General features: G+C 40.6%; 1 protein-coding gene across 1 annotated transcript; it reads right to left on the reverse strand.

The window, feature by feature from the left end:
• Window positions 1-2,379: 2,379 nt before the first annotated feature.
• On the reverse strand, window positions 2,380-3,608 carry LOC145793239 (protein MAINTENANCE OF MERISTEMS-like). The gene is made up of 4 exons (XM_082876007.1): window positions 3,296-3,608; window positions 2,912-3,191; window positions 2,474-2,807; window positions 2,380-2,388 (listed from the first exon to the last, which is right to left on the reverse strand). The coding sequence occupies exons 1-4, from the start codon at window positions 3,606-3,608 to the stop codon at window positions 2,380-2,382; spliced, it is 936 nt and encodes a 311-aa protein (XP_082732133.1).
• Window positions 3,609-17,868: the final 14,260 nt, after the last annotated feature.

Consider the following 17,868-nt stretch of genomic DNA (forward strand, 5'->3'; position numbering starts at 1 on the left):
GAGGTTCCAAGTCCTTCAAGCTAGGACTTTTTGGGGTGTTTTAGTTTTCCCCATTTTTGCATCTGGTTTTGTAACACTGTATAGACTGGCATGTGTACCCGTACTGTACTGTTATGGTAGAGATTTGGTCCTTAACCTGAACGCCTGTAAATGATGTATGTATGTATGTATGTATATACTATTTTGTTTCTGAATGTGAATATATATGAAAAGTCTTTTTGCATACAGACTGTCACAGCTCATTGGACATCTTTTAATTACTGTTTTGGCTTCCGCCAGCCCCTGTACTCTGTATTACTGTTATTACTATTAAGCAGGCCTTCGGTAATCTCGGATTACTGGCCGGTTACGGTGCTAAACCCATAGGGGTGGGTTTGGATCGTGACAGTATAAGAACAAGTTTACTGAGTGCACATGCTGGTGACTTCCTGCCTATGTCAAAACCATTCATAAAGTTGATGAAGGATGTAGATGGTGATAGAAACTGTTGTTTTAGAACTATTGTGGGTTTACTTGGTCTTGGAGAGAATGACTAGGTGCAAGTTAGGCTTGATCTGCTACATGCATTGAATAATCGTAGAAATGAATATGTCGTACTATACGGGTCGCATGAGAGGGTTGAGGAGCTGACACACATCCTTTCATATTTTGAAGATAGCCTAGGCTTTGATTGTTGAATGACTATGCTTGACGTGGGGCATTTTATTACATCATTTTATAATGTAGTATTGTACCACTTGTCATTGCAACAATGTCTCACTTTCTTACCTTTGAGATTGCCACCAATAACCCCAGTTGATCGTCACGAGATTGCCATCGGATTTGTCAATGGAAATCATTTTGTGCAGGTATAACCTATGAAAATAACCTAACATTGGATTTAATATTTGTGTAATTGCAAATTTGATGGATTTGGTAAAAATATGTAATTTTTTTAATTATATTAATTTGGTTGAATTTTTATTGGATGTACGTGCTGGTATTTTTGGAGGCCGGTCATCCAGTTCCTTCCATTGCTATGTTTTGGCGAGTTCAACATCACCCTTGTGCATCAGAACGAGAGAATGCATATGTTAGCTGCATTCAAAAATTCCAAGACAACATAGGACCTAATGTAGCTACTCGAGAGACATTTGATGTAGTTGACATAGATTGATGTATTAAAGAGCAGTTAAGAGAGGTTTAAGACATTAGTTTTTATGATTTACTAGCATGGAGTAATGAAATGGATATCATTTTGCCATTGGATTTTGTAATGGTCATTTTTTTAAACAGAATACCATATGAGTTATAGTTCTCTTATTTATATAATCGATATCATATTATGTTTACATTGTTTGAACACAAAACGTAATGAAAATAATATTAACCAAGTACAACAACTGTTAAAGAGTAATAATATTAACCTACAAGTATCTAAAAAGACATAATAATATTAATTAGTAGTTCAATCTATCTACATCATTACAAAATACATGTCTCCTTGTACATAATCCAAAGAGTAATAATAATATGAAAGAGTACCATAGATAAATACCTACTACTAAATTCACCAAAGTATCCAACAAGTATACAATCCAAAGATAATACTAATATTCGTTTCCTTATACATCCACCAACACCATCATAAACTACTTGTGCGAACATTATGAACTACTATCAACTACGTAATCGACGAGTGTAATGTGCTCCAAAACGGTGTGCAGTAGAAGAGCTCGGTGCAGACCGACCTTAAGCAGATGTGTTGGGCGTAGCTTCACCAATGTACTGATCTTGAAGAAGTTGTTCAATTGCATTAATTGCGTAGTAAAGCCTATTAGGATGTTGAACACTGTCCTCATAGCCAGCCTCAACAAAAAGATGAGTAATCTGATATATCTGTGACATATGCTGCATTACGAGAATAAATACAACATTATATACAAACCTGTAACAGTTTAAAAAAACGATTTGTAATGTAAATGAAAAAGAGGATACCTGTGCGTTTTGGCTAGGATACTGATAATGATGAATATTTGGGTTCAACTGAGAATGGCGCGTTGGGTTTTGAACGTACATATGGGTAATAGTTTGGTACCAATCCATGTAACCAAGATTGCCGTGCCGGTGTACTCCTTCTTTGATCAGATAACACATGGTTATCCCATGCCTTCCAAATGATGTCGAAGTATACATACATAACATTATAGCGTAGAGCTGTGGTTCCTCGAGAAGCACGCATAGGGCCAAGTAGTGGATTAGGGATTGTCTGCACTCTGCCAAACTGTCTCAAAACTTTATCAGGGTGATATGGTTCAACTACTTCAAACACTTTAGGCAACCGTGGTAGAACGTAACTGAGTGACACGGATGGACATCTCTACAACTCTGGTATAGGTCCTAAATAACCTACAAACAATAACAACTGTAAGATATGACAACTGTAAATTTTATATGAAATAGAATTTCAAATTTGAAGGATTTTTTAACTTACATCATGTACACCCAACCTATCAAGCTCCTCTTGAAAAGCCTGCAACTGTGTCTTTCCCCAATACTCTGTCCGAGAAGTCCAACAATGAACATGTGGCATGTCTTGAGTGTAATTCATATTCAGGTGTGGTCGGAATCCACAAAAGTGCTCATAAATCCATCTCTCAAGGAGTGTCATGTAACCGGCTACTTGTTTCGCACTGGACCTGCTAGCATACCTCAACTGTCTGTATAAGTATGCCAATGCAGTAGCACCCCAAGCATATGAAGATACGATCGTCAAATCAGACAACAAACTCAAATAAACAACGGGAACTCTAGTATTAATCTTGTCACTGAAAAGTGTACAACCCAACAAAAATAGCAAGTATGCTCTACCTGCACATGCAATTCTTTCTATTGAATCATTATCTGCAACATTATGAAAGTGTGCCCTCACTAAATTGCTCCAGCACTAGATATCTCATGTCTGACCTCTTGCTCATCAATTTCCAAGGTATTAACTACTAATGCAACAACCCGCATTTCTGACAACTTACGCATGCTAATAGATTTGCTTACAATGGGAAGCCCTAGGATAGTGGTGACATCATCCAATGTGATAGTCATCTCTCCAACAGTCAAATGGAAGGTGTTGGTCTCCGGTTGCCATCTCTCAACAAAGCTAGACACTACAATTTTGTTCACGTGCAACGAGCTAAGTGTACAAGCCCTGACATCTGCATAATGTTTACAAATGTAGCGTTGTTGCCTTGTTCCCACCATAGCCACGAATGAATCTTAGAAGAGTGATTATAACATTTCAAGGGCCCCATTTTATCACCATTCCAAATAGCTGCAACGACATGACTTTTAAAACTTTTAAGGATTGATGGCTTAGTTAGCCCTCCAGAAAATGGCTGAGTAAGGATATCTTCATGAACAATGTCAACATCATCACTAGTAGGGTCATCATCCATAGCAATATTTTCCATAACTGGTGCATCATGTATAGGATCATCATCCATAGCAATGTGTGCATCATCATCATGCACTCGAGCATGTCCACGGCTACGTCCATATTTAACATTCTCTAATTCAAGGAATCTTCTACTCGAAGCTGTTAAGGACCGATGTTGACTGGGACCAGCATCCATCTGCATAAGGAAAGTTGCTCTCATCAACCCAATGTAGCATTTATAGTGAAAACACTAACAAATATACAATCAAATAGTCAAATTGTAGTCATCAACCAATATAGCAATAACAATTAGTTGTGCTAACAATATAATGTGGAAACACCAACATTGCACAGATTTATTTTTCCTATTGTTATGTATTGAAGTTCGCAAACAAAATAAATACATAAACTGTATCGCCCCGAAATTTAATACAATATACCCATCTCGTAATAACCAATAGATGGCAACATAAGTGAACTGATAAGCTTTTATTAATTAGAGTTTGATATACAAAAGGTGATACATGCAATATACATTCCTAAACAGTACATCCTGAATCTACTGCATGTATTACAAGATTGTGAAAAGAAATGAAAGTTAAAAAGATAATCATATGCCCTAAAGGCTTACATCTTTCCAAGTCAATGCTTGGGTACATCAAAAGTGAGTCTCAAGCTCAATACCGATAAAGCTCTAGACTTGTGCAAAATTAAATACAAAATAATAACATTGAGCCTTCAGCTCCATAGTCCTCTCAAGTCAAGCCCTTGGTGGAGGCATATCACCAGCACCTGAAATGTTTTTGCCACATATGGTGAGCCAAAGCCCAGTAGAAACACTACAACACAATGTATAAATTTTAACAAAGTCATAAGGTTTTATGGATATGCAATGTCCAAATCAAATCGTTTTACATTTCTTTTCAAAAACAAAGCCATACCCAATCTATATTACAATTCTCAAAGTCATGCTCTTTACAATAGAAAATAAGGGGGAAATCTCAAACCATTACAACCTTTCACAGATATTTTGTCCGCAGGAGACCATCAAACAACACTCATGTAAACGTAGTCTATACAAGCACTACTATTGCCATTCTACAGTTATTTCGTCCACGGGAACCGGCACCCATGTATCCGTGTATTTTTCGGGACTTTCACCTTAGACACATAAGCCAACTTGATTTTGTGATACACACCTCTTTCCAACGTTCACGCATTTTTCTCAAAATCTTATATACATTTTCAATGTAATAAATAAGCAACAATGTTAAATGTACATGGAAGAGAAATTAGTTTTAGTTTACCTAATTCTCATGCAATTTCTACAACAATCATAGTTATCCTCCAATGATAGCCTAAAGTAGATATCTCTAAACAGATAAATAAATTTTATTAAAGATACACTTTTCTAAATTCTCAAAATAAGAGTGATAATACATATCAACATCAATTCCATTTTCTCTATACAATCTCAAACATTCACATTTTAGGGCAAAATTCCTTTCTCTTTGAATTCAATTTCAATGTAAGAAATACCTTATTTCAACATATATCAACTCCAATTTCAAAACTACAAGTTTTTATTTTTATTTTTTATTTTTTATTTTTTTATTTTTTTAAGAAACCATTTGAAAACGCCTTTTTTACATTTTTGATTTCAAATCTTAGGTTTCACCAAAACAACCCAAAACACTATATTCCATTGAAATAGCAAATAATTATGATAAAACTTATACAAGAGTGTGGAGAATTCCTACCTCAAGCTTAGAAGATGATTGGAAGAGATGGAAATCCAAAGACGCCAAAAACCAACTTTACTCCGATTAGAACGAATCCCTCTTCGAGCTCTATCTTTTTAATAACGGCCCACGAGTGAAAAGATTGATAGATCTAGGTGTATTTGAGGGAAATAAGTGAGTTTTAAAGATAGAGAGTGAGAGATATTAGGGTTTTCAAATGTTTAAAGAGAGAGAGACATGAAAAAGTGATGTAAACAGTGATTTTTACGGACTGATATACGCACAGTCCGTTCGAGCGCAAGAAGAGATGCTCGAGCGTCAGACACAAAAGATGTGATTGCTCAAACACAAGAAGTTAACATTCGAGTGTGAAATACAAACTCCAAGTACTTTTATAGACAGAAGATCAAAGCTCGAGCGCAATAAGTCCCGCTCGAGTGTAGAATATCACTTCTCACTACTTTTGCAAACCTGTAAAAGTACTAAGAGTTCACAAAGACTGCTCGAGCGTAAGAAGTGATGCTCGAGTGTAGGAGCAAAATTCTGGGCAACAAAAGTTTGAAAACCAAGCTATCAACTTATTCCAAATGCAACCAATACAACCCAATAGCCAAACTCAAAGAGGTATAAGGGAAATAAGACATAAATGACTATACAAGGCAATGAAACCCAAATCCAAAACATCAAATCATTCAGGTCTAAACCAGAATCACTATAATCTCCTCCCTTAAAGAATTTCATCCCCGAAATTATAAATCAAACTTTAAAACTATGTTTAAATCAATTACAACAATGATAATCAATCAATTCCAATACCATAACCCATTCACCGGTCACCCATTCACCGGTCATTCATTCTCATAAATATGATAAACGAGTTCTTAATATTGAATATACAATTCACATTTCCAAAAACAAATATAATGTTTATATTAATTCACAACCAAAAGTTTCAATACATGCTTAAACATTAACAAATAGGTTCAGATACTTCTCACGGACTTCCAACTCATGTTCCCAAGTTGCTTTCTCAACTCCGTAATGTTGCCATAATACCTTAACCAAGGTAATTGTCTTGTCTCACAAGACTTGGTCTCAAGTATCTAAGACTCTTACCGGTCTCTCCTCATATGAGGCATCCTCATCTACCGAAGTATACAGATATGAAACACATCATAAATGCCGGAAAGCTGTGGCAGCAACGCCAAACGATGTGTTACCTCTCCAATCTGTTCAAGGATCTCAAAAGACCCAATAAATTTGGGGAACAACTTCCCACTCTTCCTAAACCTCGTCAAACCCCGCCTAGGTGATATCTTCAAGAAGACATGATCTTCTACCTCAAAAGACAATAGTCTTCTCCTACGGTCGGCATAACTTTTCTAGCGACTCTAGGCAGTAGCCAATCTCTTACTGTAGACACCTCATTTTTGACCGCCCGCAAGACTTAGAGGCTTGGTTCAATGCACTCAATGATGAAAGTTGAATTATGAATTCGCAGCGATTCAGAATTAATCAGGCTTTTGAAATAACCTCACATCTTCAACATTTACCTTGTTTGAACCCATGAGTTTCATTTTTGGACCTTTTCCTACCCTGAGCTGAGTTTGAACCAAAAAAATAGGGGAGGCCATCAAGGCCCGGTCGTGCATCAGTGATGGCCGGCCGTGGCTATGAATGGCTGGCTGGCCTTCGATGGCAATAAACATTGCTTTGGGCGGGAGGCCACCAGTTGTCCATTTTTGAAGATATTTATCACCTTTTGAGCTTGAATTCTACAAAACTGAAGCTCTGGGATTGTTTTGAGGGTTAAACAAAATTCTAGAAGTGATATATACACCTTGAGAGCTCTTAACTCCTTCTTCCATTGCAAGGCATCTTTGAGCTAACCTAGCTTGCTTACACCACCTATATACATCATATACAACCTTGTCTTACCACCCTAAAGCCTTGGTTGATCTTGTAGAAGTGTAATTCAAGCTTGAGAATGCATTGAAACCAAGTTTGAAGCATCCATAACAAACTTACTTCTTGAAAGGTATAAGCTTGTCTTCTCTTCTCTTGCCTTCATTTCTATAATTGACTTCATACTTCTTGCTATTTTGGATTGTTTTGAGCTTGTTTGAAGTGTTTGGAGTTGGGTTTGAAGAGTTACCAACATGGTAGAGAGAGCTTGCTTTTTTTTATACCTTTATTTATAACTCAAACCTTCTCATTTTCACTCATTTCCTTTGGTATTTACACTGATTTTCAGAGGTTTTGAAAGGCTAAAAACCATGTTTTGAAGCTTCAAAAGTGGACGGGTTAGCCACCCCTCATTTTCTTTGTTTACTAGCCTTAATTCTCATCTTTATTGTCTAGCTTTTCAACCCTTTTTCATGCATGTTTTACCTCTGATTTTCATGCATTTAGGGCTGTTTTGAGGATGTCTAGGTCTTTTCAATTGGTTCATGCCTTCTTTAATACACTTGTGGTCTCATTAAGTTGGCATACTTGTTACTTGTTATGCTTTCTTTGTTTATTTTCCATGTTTGGAGCCTAAGTTTACTAATCAATCTATCATTCCATATCTTTCATTCCTGAGAATGGTTTCAACTAATTGAGGTTGTTCAATGCATGTAAGGAGACCTACACTTAATGGCTTAATCTCTTCGGCGATTCATCGTTAACGGTGTAGTCTCTTTCCCATGTTTTAGAAGGACCTCTTGTTTGACATCACTTATTGTTTAGAGGACTTAATCATCATCTTGGACAAATGGACTAATGAATGGCAATGATTAAACAATTGGTTTAAAACTTGGATCAACACACTGAAAGAAAACGACTTAATAGCTTGAGCTTGGGCGGACGTTATGCCAAGTTTCTTGTGTCAAGGGTCATCAAGCATCAATTCATGGTGTTTTTGATGTCCTTGAAGCATCTCAACTTCCTTTTTTGAGTTTATTCCATGACAAAAAGGGAGGGGTGGTCCATTTGCATTACATTCATTGATTTTTGGTCCAAAATGATATCCGAGATCATCAAGATCATATCACTCATTGATGGTTTTGGAGTTAATCCCAACTTTCTCTTGAGGCTTTCCTATGATAGAGAAGAAAGAAAGGACAAACAGAGCTTGAAAATGCTCTATCTGCACTGATTTCACCTCAGAGCACAGAAACAGAGTTTTGCACCAAATCAATACACGACTGGCCCTCTGTAGGCCTGACCGGCCATCAGTAATGCATGGCTAGTCCTTGGTGTGTGGCCAGCAGTGCAATTTTGCAAAAAACAGAGGCAGTGGCTGGAGGTGAAACAGAGACGGGCTCGGCAGACAGAGTAGCTTTCAGGCGATGCGCATGCAACCTTCATCCATCTTCCTTGGTGCTCATATTGAATGTGTTTGATCGTTTAATTGTTTTATTAGTATAATGAATTGTGTTGTAATATTTAATTAGCCTAATTAGTTGTAGCTAATTAGTTGGTGTTGTAATATTTAATTAGCTTAGCCTAGTTAATTTCTTTTAATTAATTAGCTTAGATAGTTAGTTAATTACCCATTTCAAGTGTTGTAATAATTAGTTAATTAGCTTTGCTTAGCTCGGTTAGCTAGTTTATGCATTCAGACTCTCCTTCGTGAGAGCGTAATGTAATAATGTGTATGTTTTCCAACTTCACGTCTTTCTCCCTTTTATTTACCCGCTTTCGATGGTTAGATTAGGGACATGTTTCAATGAGCATACCACATGCTTTATGCTTGCATCCATTCATTTGTATTGCATGCACCGAGGCTCACACATCATTCAAACTGCATTTTCATTTCAATACTTCTTTGAATACGTGCTTAACCGCATGTTATCAAAATTGATCCATATGACACATTAGTAGCCGAGCCTATTAATTGCATTCTTTGTATGTGTTGCATTGGACATTTGGTATAGTTAGGACTCATGCATATTTTTCTAACTCTTTTGTTTTATCTTGGCTTGGAGTACTAGGTGAGTTTTTAATGCTTTAGCATACTTGCATGAGTGTGAGTGATTGCCATGACTAGCATGCTTGCCATGAGGCTAAATGCTTACTTGATAAATTGTATTAATGTCTGTAGATGAAGGCTTGTTACTTGAATTGGAACGATTCAACGAATGTATGTTTAAGTCTACTATCTAGTGGCAAATTCACGGCTTTTAAACCCACTCTGTTGAGTGGTAAATTCGCAAACTTTAAGCCCATTTGAGGTGGCAAATTCAAACCCTTTTCACAAAACAAACATGAAATTGAATTTTTTCAATTTGAGCAAACTAGTCTATACTTGCTTGTGCGCATCACATAGTAAAGCTAGCCTAATAATCAGAATAAGAACACAAAATGTTTATATAAATCATATCATGATTAATAGAGGCCGATCTTTGATCGGGCGAGCGGGGGTGCTCAATTCATGACTTTTCCCTCTCGTACCTAAGTTCCCGAGCTGAGGCAACTTTGGTGATGACGGACACGTGGCCTTTGACACGAGTCATGGGTTTCCTAAATTTTCCTAAAAATAAAATATTTAGGTGGTGACTTTGTATCTGGCAAAGCAGTCCAATTTTGGCATTTTTTATTCAAAATCAATTTTTCAAAACGATTTTCCAAATTTGGACTCTTTGATTTTTATCGATTTCACATTGCACTTGTGAGATTAGATTCAGAACTGCGAGAGTCCAAACTGTAGGGCTTCTTTCAAGCTTCTGAAAGAGGGCGCGAAAAAGCTGAGCTACAATTTCTAGCAACTCCGCTGGGGAATTAGAGAACTTGACTCGAACTCATGATATGACTTTTTTATTTACACTCATGTGTTTCTTTGCATTTGCATTTGCATTGGTGTGCCTAAGTCACTGTGTTTGCCATCTGCTATTCCTGAACGGTTTGCCGGAGGCTTGCTTGGAAAAGCTTGCCCAAAGGCTGATCGGTTGCAGGCTCTGCCACGATGGGAACACAACCCTTGGATCTGGACTATCGCTGTACCGTTTGATTCTCCTTTCACTTCTCGGTGTTAGGTGTAAGAGGTATATTAGGTAGTCTTGCTGAGGTACCCTTTTTGATCAATCGGCCTAGTTACATGTCAGAAACCATAGAGACTGTTCCAAACTAGGACAGGTTGCTTACCTGAATGCAGGATTACGTGAAACCGCATTGCTTGAATAGCTAACCTTAGCTCTTGACGAAATTAGGACAGGGTAACCCTACCCCATCATAGGGGTGTTTTTTTTGGCTCTCACTTAATTGGTATGTGCTTGTAGAGTGAAACTCTACAGGAATGTGCGTATCAGTTGCAAGTTTGGGTATCAATTTTGGGGGGTAGAAATCCAGTGTTGAGTGTAGTTCTGCAGCTTTTGATTACAACTGTGCCTTGTTCGTATTTGAGCTGAGGTGCTGTGCAATTTCTGATTTTCTTTTTCTTTTTGCTTTATTTCTTTTTGCAAGGTAGTTGATCACAATTGCTTCAGATAGTCCTGTTACCCCCCAAGCACTCTGGACCCGTGTGAGAAGACTTTACAGATTCGGGGATCTTGTCAGGGGACAACCAGTATTTGCTTTATTTCCACTAGTTACGAGACGGAGGAGGGTTAGGCATAACTCACCAGTCCAGCAGTCACCTTTTACTTCACTGGTGCCCAGTCAGGCTCAGTCTTCTACTTCTACTCCAGGGAGAGATTATTCGCCAGTTCTGATGGCTCAACATCCCTCGGTTGGCATGGAGGACATGCTTCGTCATCTCTAATAGACCATTGAAACCATGCAGCTAGATGCTGCCTGCCAAGTTGAGGTCACATCCCACCAAGCAGAAGTGATAAATAGGCTCCAGCAATAGCAACCACCACAAGTAGCGGCTTTTGCTTCCTATGCATCTCCAATGGGTATTCTAGCACCCGGAGTCACTGTCAATGTCTAAGAGAACCTGGGCATGCCGGTAGATCCGATCCCGCCTCAAACCTCTAAGGCGCTAATGTATCAAACTGAGGCATCATTTGAATTCGAGGTTGACCCCACTGCACTGAAAGTCAACAAGCTAGAAAAGCTCTTTAAGCGGGCACAGGGTGTGAACTCAATCCCCAACATCGAGGATGGATACACAGACTCTGCAATAACTTTGCTGGACAAATTTAAGATGCCGCATATAGATCGGTTCGATGGCTTTGGGGATCCCACGGTCCATTTGTGGTTATTCTTAGACATCCTGTGGCCAATGGGCCTCTCTAGACTTCAAAAACTGTCACTTTTTTGCCGGACCCTGTCGGGTATAGCGGCCATCTAGTATGCAAAGTTGGAAGACTCTGTGAAATGGAGCTGGGAGGAAATGGCTGAGGCCTTCATCACGTAGTACTCCTATAATACCCAGATTGAGGTCACAACCCGTGATCTTGAAGCGACCCGTTAGGAGCCAAATGAGGGCTTCTCAGACTTTGTGACTTGATAGAGGGCTAAGGCCTCGATGATGACTATCAGGACATCCGAGAAGGATCAAATCAGAATGGTGGTCCGCAATTTGCAAGGGAGATTATTGCAGAAGATAATAGTCTTGCCATTGTTTACATTCGCTGAGCTCCATGAGATAGGGATTTAGATTGAAGATGCGATGAAATAGGGGCTGATAGCCGATGAGAAGGAACAACCCAAGAGGCCCTTTACATGCAGTTCCAATGCAACCACGAGTGGTAGCACCTCCGCACGACCTTCGGATGTGAGTGTGGTCACCACCACACCCAAAACTGACAACCTTTTTGCCAATACATCCAATACGAATCCACAAACCTCAACCAGCTAGGCTCGATCTCAAAGGGTCTTTACCCTGCTCTACATGTTTTTATCCAAAGCCCTAGGGGTCCTGATCAAAAAGGGGCATCTTAAGCCACTAGAGCCTCGCCCTTTACCCGATCCTCTCCCCTCGAGACATAACCCAGCCAAATATTATGCTTTTCACTAGTAGCACGATCATGACATTGATCAATGCTATAGGCTGTGTCATTAGATTCAAGATCTCATTGACAATAAGGTGATAGAACCTCCTCAAAAACCCAACGTCATTAGAAATCCTCTCTCACCAAATAATCAAGTCCCTCCACCCTGGCATGTAAACCTCATCCACACATTGGCCGTCCCTTATAACCCTAGTATATATATCACCCATTCCCACTTACCTAAACTGACATAGTTCATCCCTGAGAGCACAGGCTTGTGCATGATGAACACATCTACACTCCAACCTGAACTCGTGGTGGTGACAGTGGTAGATGAAGGGAGGTTGGCCTTGGTGGAAAATGTTAGTCCGTTGCCCGAGGGCTCTAAGGACTTATCTGAAGAAGTGTACAACCCATACTGCTATATTGTGCCAATCAATCAAGCTAAGCCAGAAGTGGTGTTGCTGGCTGGGATGGAGGTCAGTGTAGTTTGCGAGGATAGCCCAAGTCAGGGATTAGATGATCTGGCTGACCTAGAGGAGGACATAGACAATTTGCAGTTCTTTGATGAGCAAGATCAAGGGGACGTGCATATTGATTGGTTTGATCTGAACGGGTGACAGACAATTCTGGGTGGTTAAGTGATGAACCCGATAGAGATGAGGAAACTGAATTGAAGCCAGAAGAATAGAAAGCAGGAATCGTTGCAATGGCCGAAATGGCCGATGAGAAGAGTAAACTGTCGAAAAACATCAGTGTAGAACAATTGGCTCTGGAATTGGGCATTGTTAGTGTTGTATATACAGAGCAAGAAGCCACACTGAAGCGTTTTGAGCAAGAAATGGGTGAAAACAACTGGAGAGCTGGAAAAGCCCAACACCTTACGAGGGAGATTTGTGACGGGAAGATGATCCGAGCAGAGCCAGACAAATGCTTGTCGGCTACCGAAGGAATTTGGTGGGATGACGACGACCTACACATGGCTCATACTGATGACGATTGAGGTGAAGATCTTCCCAACAACACTTGGTATGTAGAAGAGGTCGACCATGTGACAAGAAGTGGATGGTATTTCAAACCACCGCATCTGGACTAACCCGAGGCATCCGAGAAGAATAAAGAAGTCGAGAAGCAAAGGGAAAAACAGTTAGAAGAAGAGGCTGTGTTGAAATAGTTGAAGAAGATTCAAGCTGATATTTCTATCTGGGGTTTGCTTATGGCTTCGCGAGTACACAGACAGGCTGTACTGTCGGCAATGGATAAAGCTAAGTTGTCCATCGACACTACCCCAGAACAACTAGTAGGATTAGTCTTCCCAGGAGGCGCTGCGCAACCTATAACCTTCTCGGACAAGGAACTGTCGTCGGAAGGCTCTGCACACAACAAGCCTCTATACATATCAGTGGAGTGCCGAGAAAAGTGGGTAGCAATGGTATTGGTTGATATTGGGTCAATAATCAACGTCTTTCCTTGACACACGACTTATGCTATTGGCCTGAGATCGGCAGATTTGGGTGTATGACAATACAAGCAGAGAGGTGATGGGAACAGTGCAGATCAGAGTTCAAGTGGGCCCAGCTTAACACGATATTGAGTTCCATGTCTTGGATGTTCCGGCCACTTTCAACTTACTACTTGGGCGACCCTGGCTACACCGAGTGAAAGCTGTCTCTTCCACCCTCTACCAAATGCTGAAGTACCCCCCATAGGCAGGGGGTGGCAATTGTATTAGGGAATTCATCTATATATCCTTCGCCAGAGGTAACTACACCTGTGCTGGGGATTGTGCATGGCGAAGAGGATGTTTTCCTTTCAGAGTTTACCTTGGCTGAGGCTCGGGTAATGTAGAATATCTTGGCTATGGATGAGGGCTTGTATGTTAGCACCCAATCTGTATACTTCATGAACAAGCTTCAACACGTGCTAGGAATGGGATTGGAAAGGAGTGGCTGGAAAGGCGTCACTGCATTGGTCGATGTGCCACATAACCCGCATGCCTTTGGTCTTGGCTATACGCCCACCAAAGAAGACTGGATTAGAAAAGGGAAAGAGATGACAGGAAGAGCCAGAGCTAAGCAGACCGACAAGTGCTATGAACTTGTGCACAGACCAACCTGGGGAACCCTGAATGGTCATTTTGTTTGGGAGGGAGAAGACTTTCCATTCTGTGATTTCCCTGAACCTTGGTTCAACTCTGAGAGGCAACAGGTTCCTGGCTTTGAGATTTTCTTTGACTTGCAGTTGCAAGACAGTGATAAGGAGGAAATGGTTGAACTGACTGTTGAGGCTGCGAAGAGCACAAAAAGTGATTCCGACAACAACAAGCTTGAAGTAGGAGCAGCATTGGCATGTCTCCTTTTGGATCCTCCGATCAACTCAGAGAGCTCAGGGGATAACCTGACCGTTTTCATGATCGAGGACCAACCAGGTGTGAACCCTTCTAGCAGCATCTTAGATGCATCTGACGCACCATTCCTCGTTTGGCAGCTGGAGGAGGGCTACCTATCTAGAAGTTCTGAGTCGGGTAATGAACTAGAATCTGATTCCACAAAGTCTGTGGAGTTGGAATCAGATTCCGGTTCTTCTGAGTCTGGGTCCGGTATTTGTGGGGTTGATAACTTGGATGTCGAGGTTTTGTCCAGGTTGTCCTTTTTTTTTTCGTTTGAGTCGGTTGTAATCGAGGAACTGGATGAGCTTGACCTTGTGAATGAGAATGCCACTGCAGATTTTGAGTATTTCTCTGTGCCTCTTGTTTATTGCATTGATCATGATTTTCAAATTTTTGATGAAAATGATGAGGAAGGAATTCCTCTGATTTTGAAAAATTTGATTAATTGGGAGGAGGAGAGGTTTGCAAAATCCTTTGCTGATGAAATCATTGCTTTTAATGTGGGTACTAAGAAGGATCCGCGTTTGGTCTAGATCGGGTCTACGTTGTCTTCGAAGGAGTGCGAGCGCTTAGTCACTTTATTAAAATATCTCAAAGATGTTTTCGCATGGTCCTACGAAGACATGCCTAGAATCGATCCTGAGATTGTACAACATCGGATCCCTCTTGACCCTGAGGCCCGACTTGTCAAATAGAAGTTACGGAGGAAATGCCCGAATTGGGCTTTGAAGATTAAGGAGTAGGTCACCAAGCAGATAGACGCAGAATTTTTGCTAGTATTTGAGTATTCAACTTGGTTGGCCAACATCGTCCCAATGTCGAAGAAAGATGGCAGAATTCGGGAGTGTGTGGACTTCAGGGATTTGAATAAGGCTAGTCCGAAGGACGACTTTCCCTTGCCGCATATCGATGAGTTAGTGGACTTCACAGCGGGACATGCATTACTCTCCTTCATGGATGCATTTTTCGGGTATAACTAGATTTTGATGGCGCCTGACGACAGAGAGAAAACTGCCTTCACTACGCCGTGGGGAACCTACTGTTATTGGGTGATGCCGTTTGGGCTGAAGAATGCTGGGGCTACCTATCAACGGGCGGCAACCACAATTCTACATGATATGATCCATAAAGAGGTCGATGTGTACGTGGACGATATGATTGTCAAGTCCAAAGAAAGAGAGGGCCACTACACCGCCTTGAAAAAATTCTTTCAACGGATTAGAGAATACAGACTGAGGTTGAATCCATAGAAATGTACTTTCGGCGTAATAGTAGGGAAAATGCTGGGTTTCTTGATCACACAGAGGGGCATCGAGGTAGATCCTTCCAAAATTAAGGCCATCCTAGAGATGCCACCACCAAGGACTGAAAAGGAGGTGTGAGGCTTTCTGGGTAAAGTGCAATTCATAAGACGGTTTATTTCTAAATTAATCTTGACTTGTGAACCACTATTTGGTCTCCTGAAGAAAGGAAAGAAGTTTCGATGGGATGATCGGTGTCATTTCTTTTTTGAGCAGATTAAGCTATATCTTCAGAATCCACTTGTGTTGTCGCTGTCAGAGCCGGGGAAGCCATTGATTCTATATCTGTCAGTCACGGACACAACGATGAGGTGTATGCTTGCTCAGGAATCTGAGGATAGGGTGGAGAAAGCCATCTATTACTTGAGTAAGAAAATGCTAGATTATGAGACCCGTTACATCTCGCTGGAGAAAGCTTGCTTAGCTTTGGTATGGGCTACCAGGAAGTTGAGGCACTATCTGTTAACTTACGTCGTAATTCTGGTTTCGAGATTAGATCCCACCAAATATCTCTTCGAGAAACCAGCACTTACGGGTAGGCTAGCTCGTTGGTTGCTTTTCCTTTCTGAATTTGATCTGAAGTATGTCACTCGCAAGTCTGTTAAGGGGAGAGCAGTAGCGGAGTTCATGGCGGATCACCTAGTAGAAGGGGATGAAGTAGTAGAATACATGTTCCCAGATGAAGCTATTCTACACGTTGAGGAAGAGATTTGGACAATGTACTTTGACAGGGCGTCTAACCAATATGGTTATGGGATAGATGTGTTGCTGATAGCACCCGACAATTCCCATATACCTTTAGCCTTCAAACTCTGGTTCTAGGTATCCAATAACGAAACAGAATACGAGGCGTGTATCGCTAGTTTGGAGCTGCCTTGGAACTAGGGGCAAAAAGGTCAGACGTGATTGGGGACTCAAACCTAGTTGTGTCTCAAGCGAATGGAGACTGGAAGGTTAAAGAAGAAAAGATGAAGATCTATCACCAGACCTTGGACGTTCTGATTCCTAGGTTTGAGAAGCTGACTTTCACGCATCTATTACGAGAGAACAAAAGGTTCCTTGACGCTTTATCAACTCTATTTTCTATGATAGACATCCCTTTTAGAGTCTGAATGCATCCGATCATCATTGAGTAGAGATATACGCCGGTCTACGAGGCAATCACTGCAACAGATGAAGTGCAAGATCAAAACCCTTGGTTCTATGATATCTGAAACTTCTTGGAAAATGAGGATTATCCATCGGGGGAAAATGCCAAAGACAAGAGGGCAATATGGCGGATGACCATTCAATTTATCATCTGTGGAGGTAAACTGAACAAGAGGGGTCATTTGGGAATGCATAAGTTGTGTATCGAAGCAGAGGAATCAAAGCGCCTAATGGAGGCCATCCATGGAGGGGAGTGCGGAGTGCACATGAATGGAGTAATGTTAGCCTGGAAGATTCTCAGGCAATGTTACTCTTGGTCTACTATGGAGGAGGATTGTATCAATTTTGTTCGGCGATGCCACAAATGCCAAATTCATGCTAATCGCATGAACATCCCACCGTCGAAGCTATATAACATGACTTCACCATGGCCTTTCTCAATCTGGGGAATCGATGTCATCAGTGCAGTCACACTGAAAGGGTCAAATGGGCATGAATATATTCTGGTGGTAATTGGTTACTTCACAAAGTGGGTGGAAGCTCAGTCCTATGCAGTGTTGAAAGCAGCGCATATGGCTAAGTTCATCCGAAACAACATCATTTGCCGATATGGAGTCCCAAATGAGATCATATCAGCTAATGGCTCCCATTTCAAGAAAGAAATGATCGGCTTGTTGGAGAAATACAATGTGGCTTTCCATAAGTCATCTACATACCGGCCGCAAACCAACAGAGCTATGGAGGTCGCTAACAAGAACATCAATCATATTTTGTAGAAGATGGTTGAGACCTATAGGCATTAGCCAGACAAATTGCCATTAGCACTCTAGGGCTATAGAACTTCAATTTGGACGTCTACTAGGACAACCCCTTACTTTCTTGTTTATAGTATGGAAGCTATTTTGCCAATCAAAATAGAAGCGCCGTCGTTGCGGGTTATGGCTGAGTGTTAGAT

Source organism: Camellia sinensis, chromosome 6, assembly GCF_055761805.1.
Source record: "Camellia sinensis isolate YWXY chromosome 6, ASM5576180v1, whole genome shotgun sequence".
Lineage (NCBI taxonomy): Eukaryota > Viridiplantae > Streptophyta > Magnoliopsida > Ericales > Theaceae > Camellia > Camellia sinensis.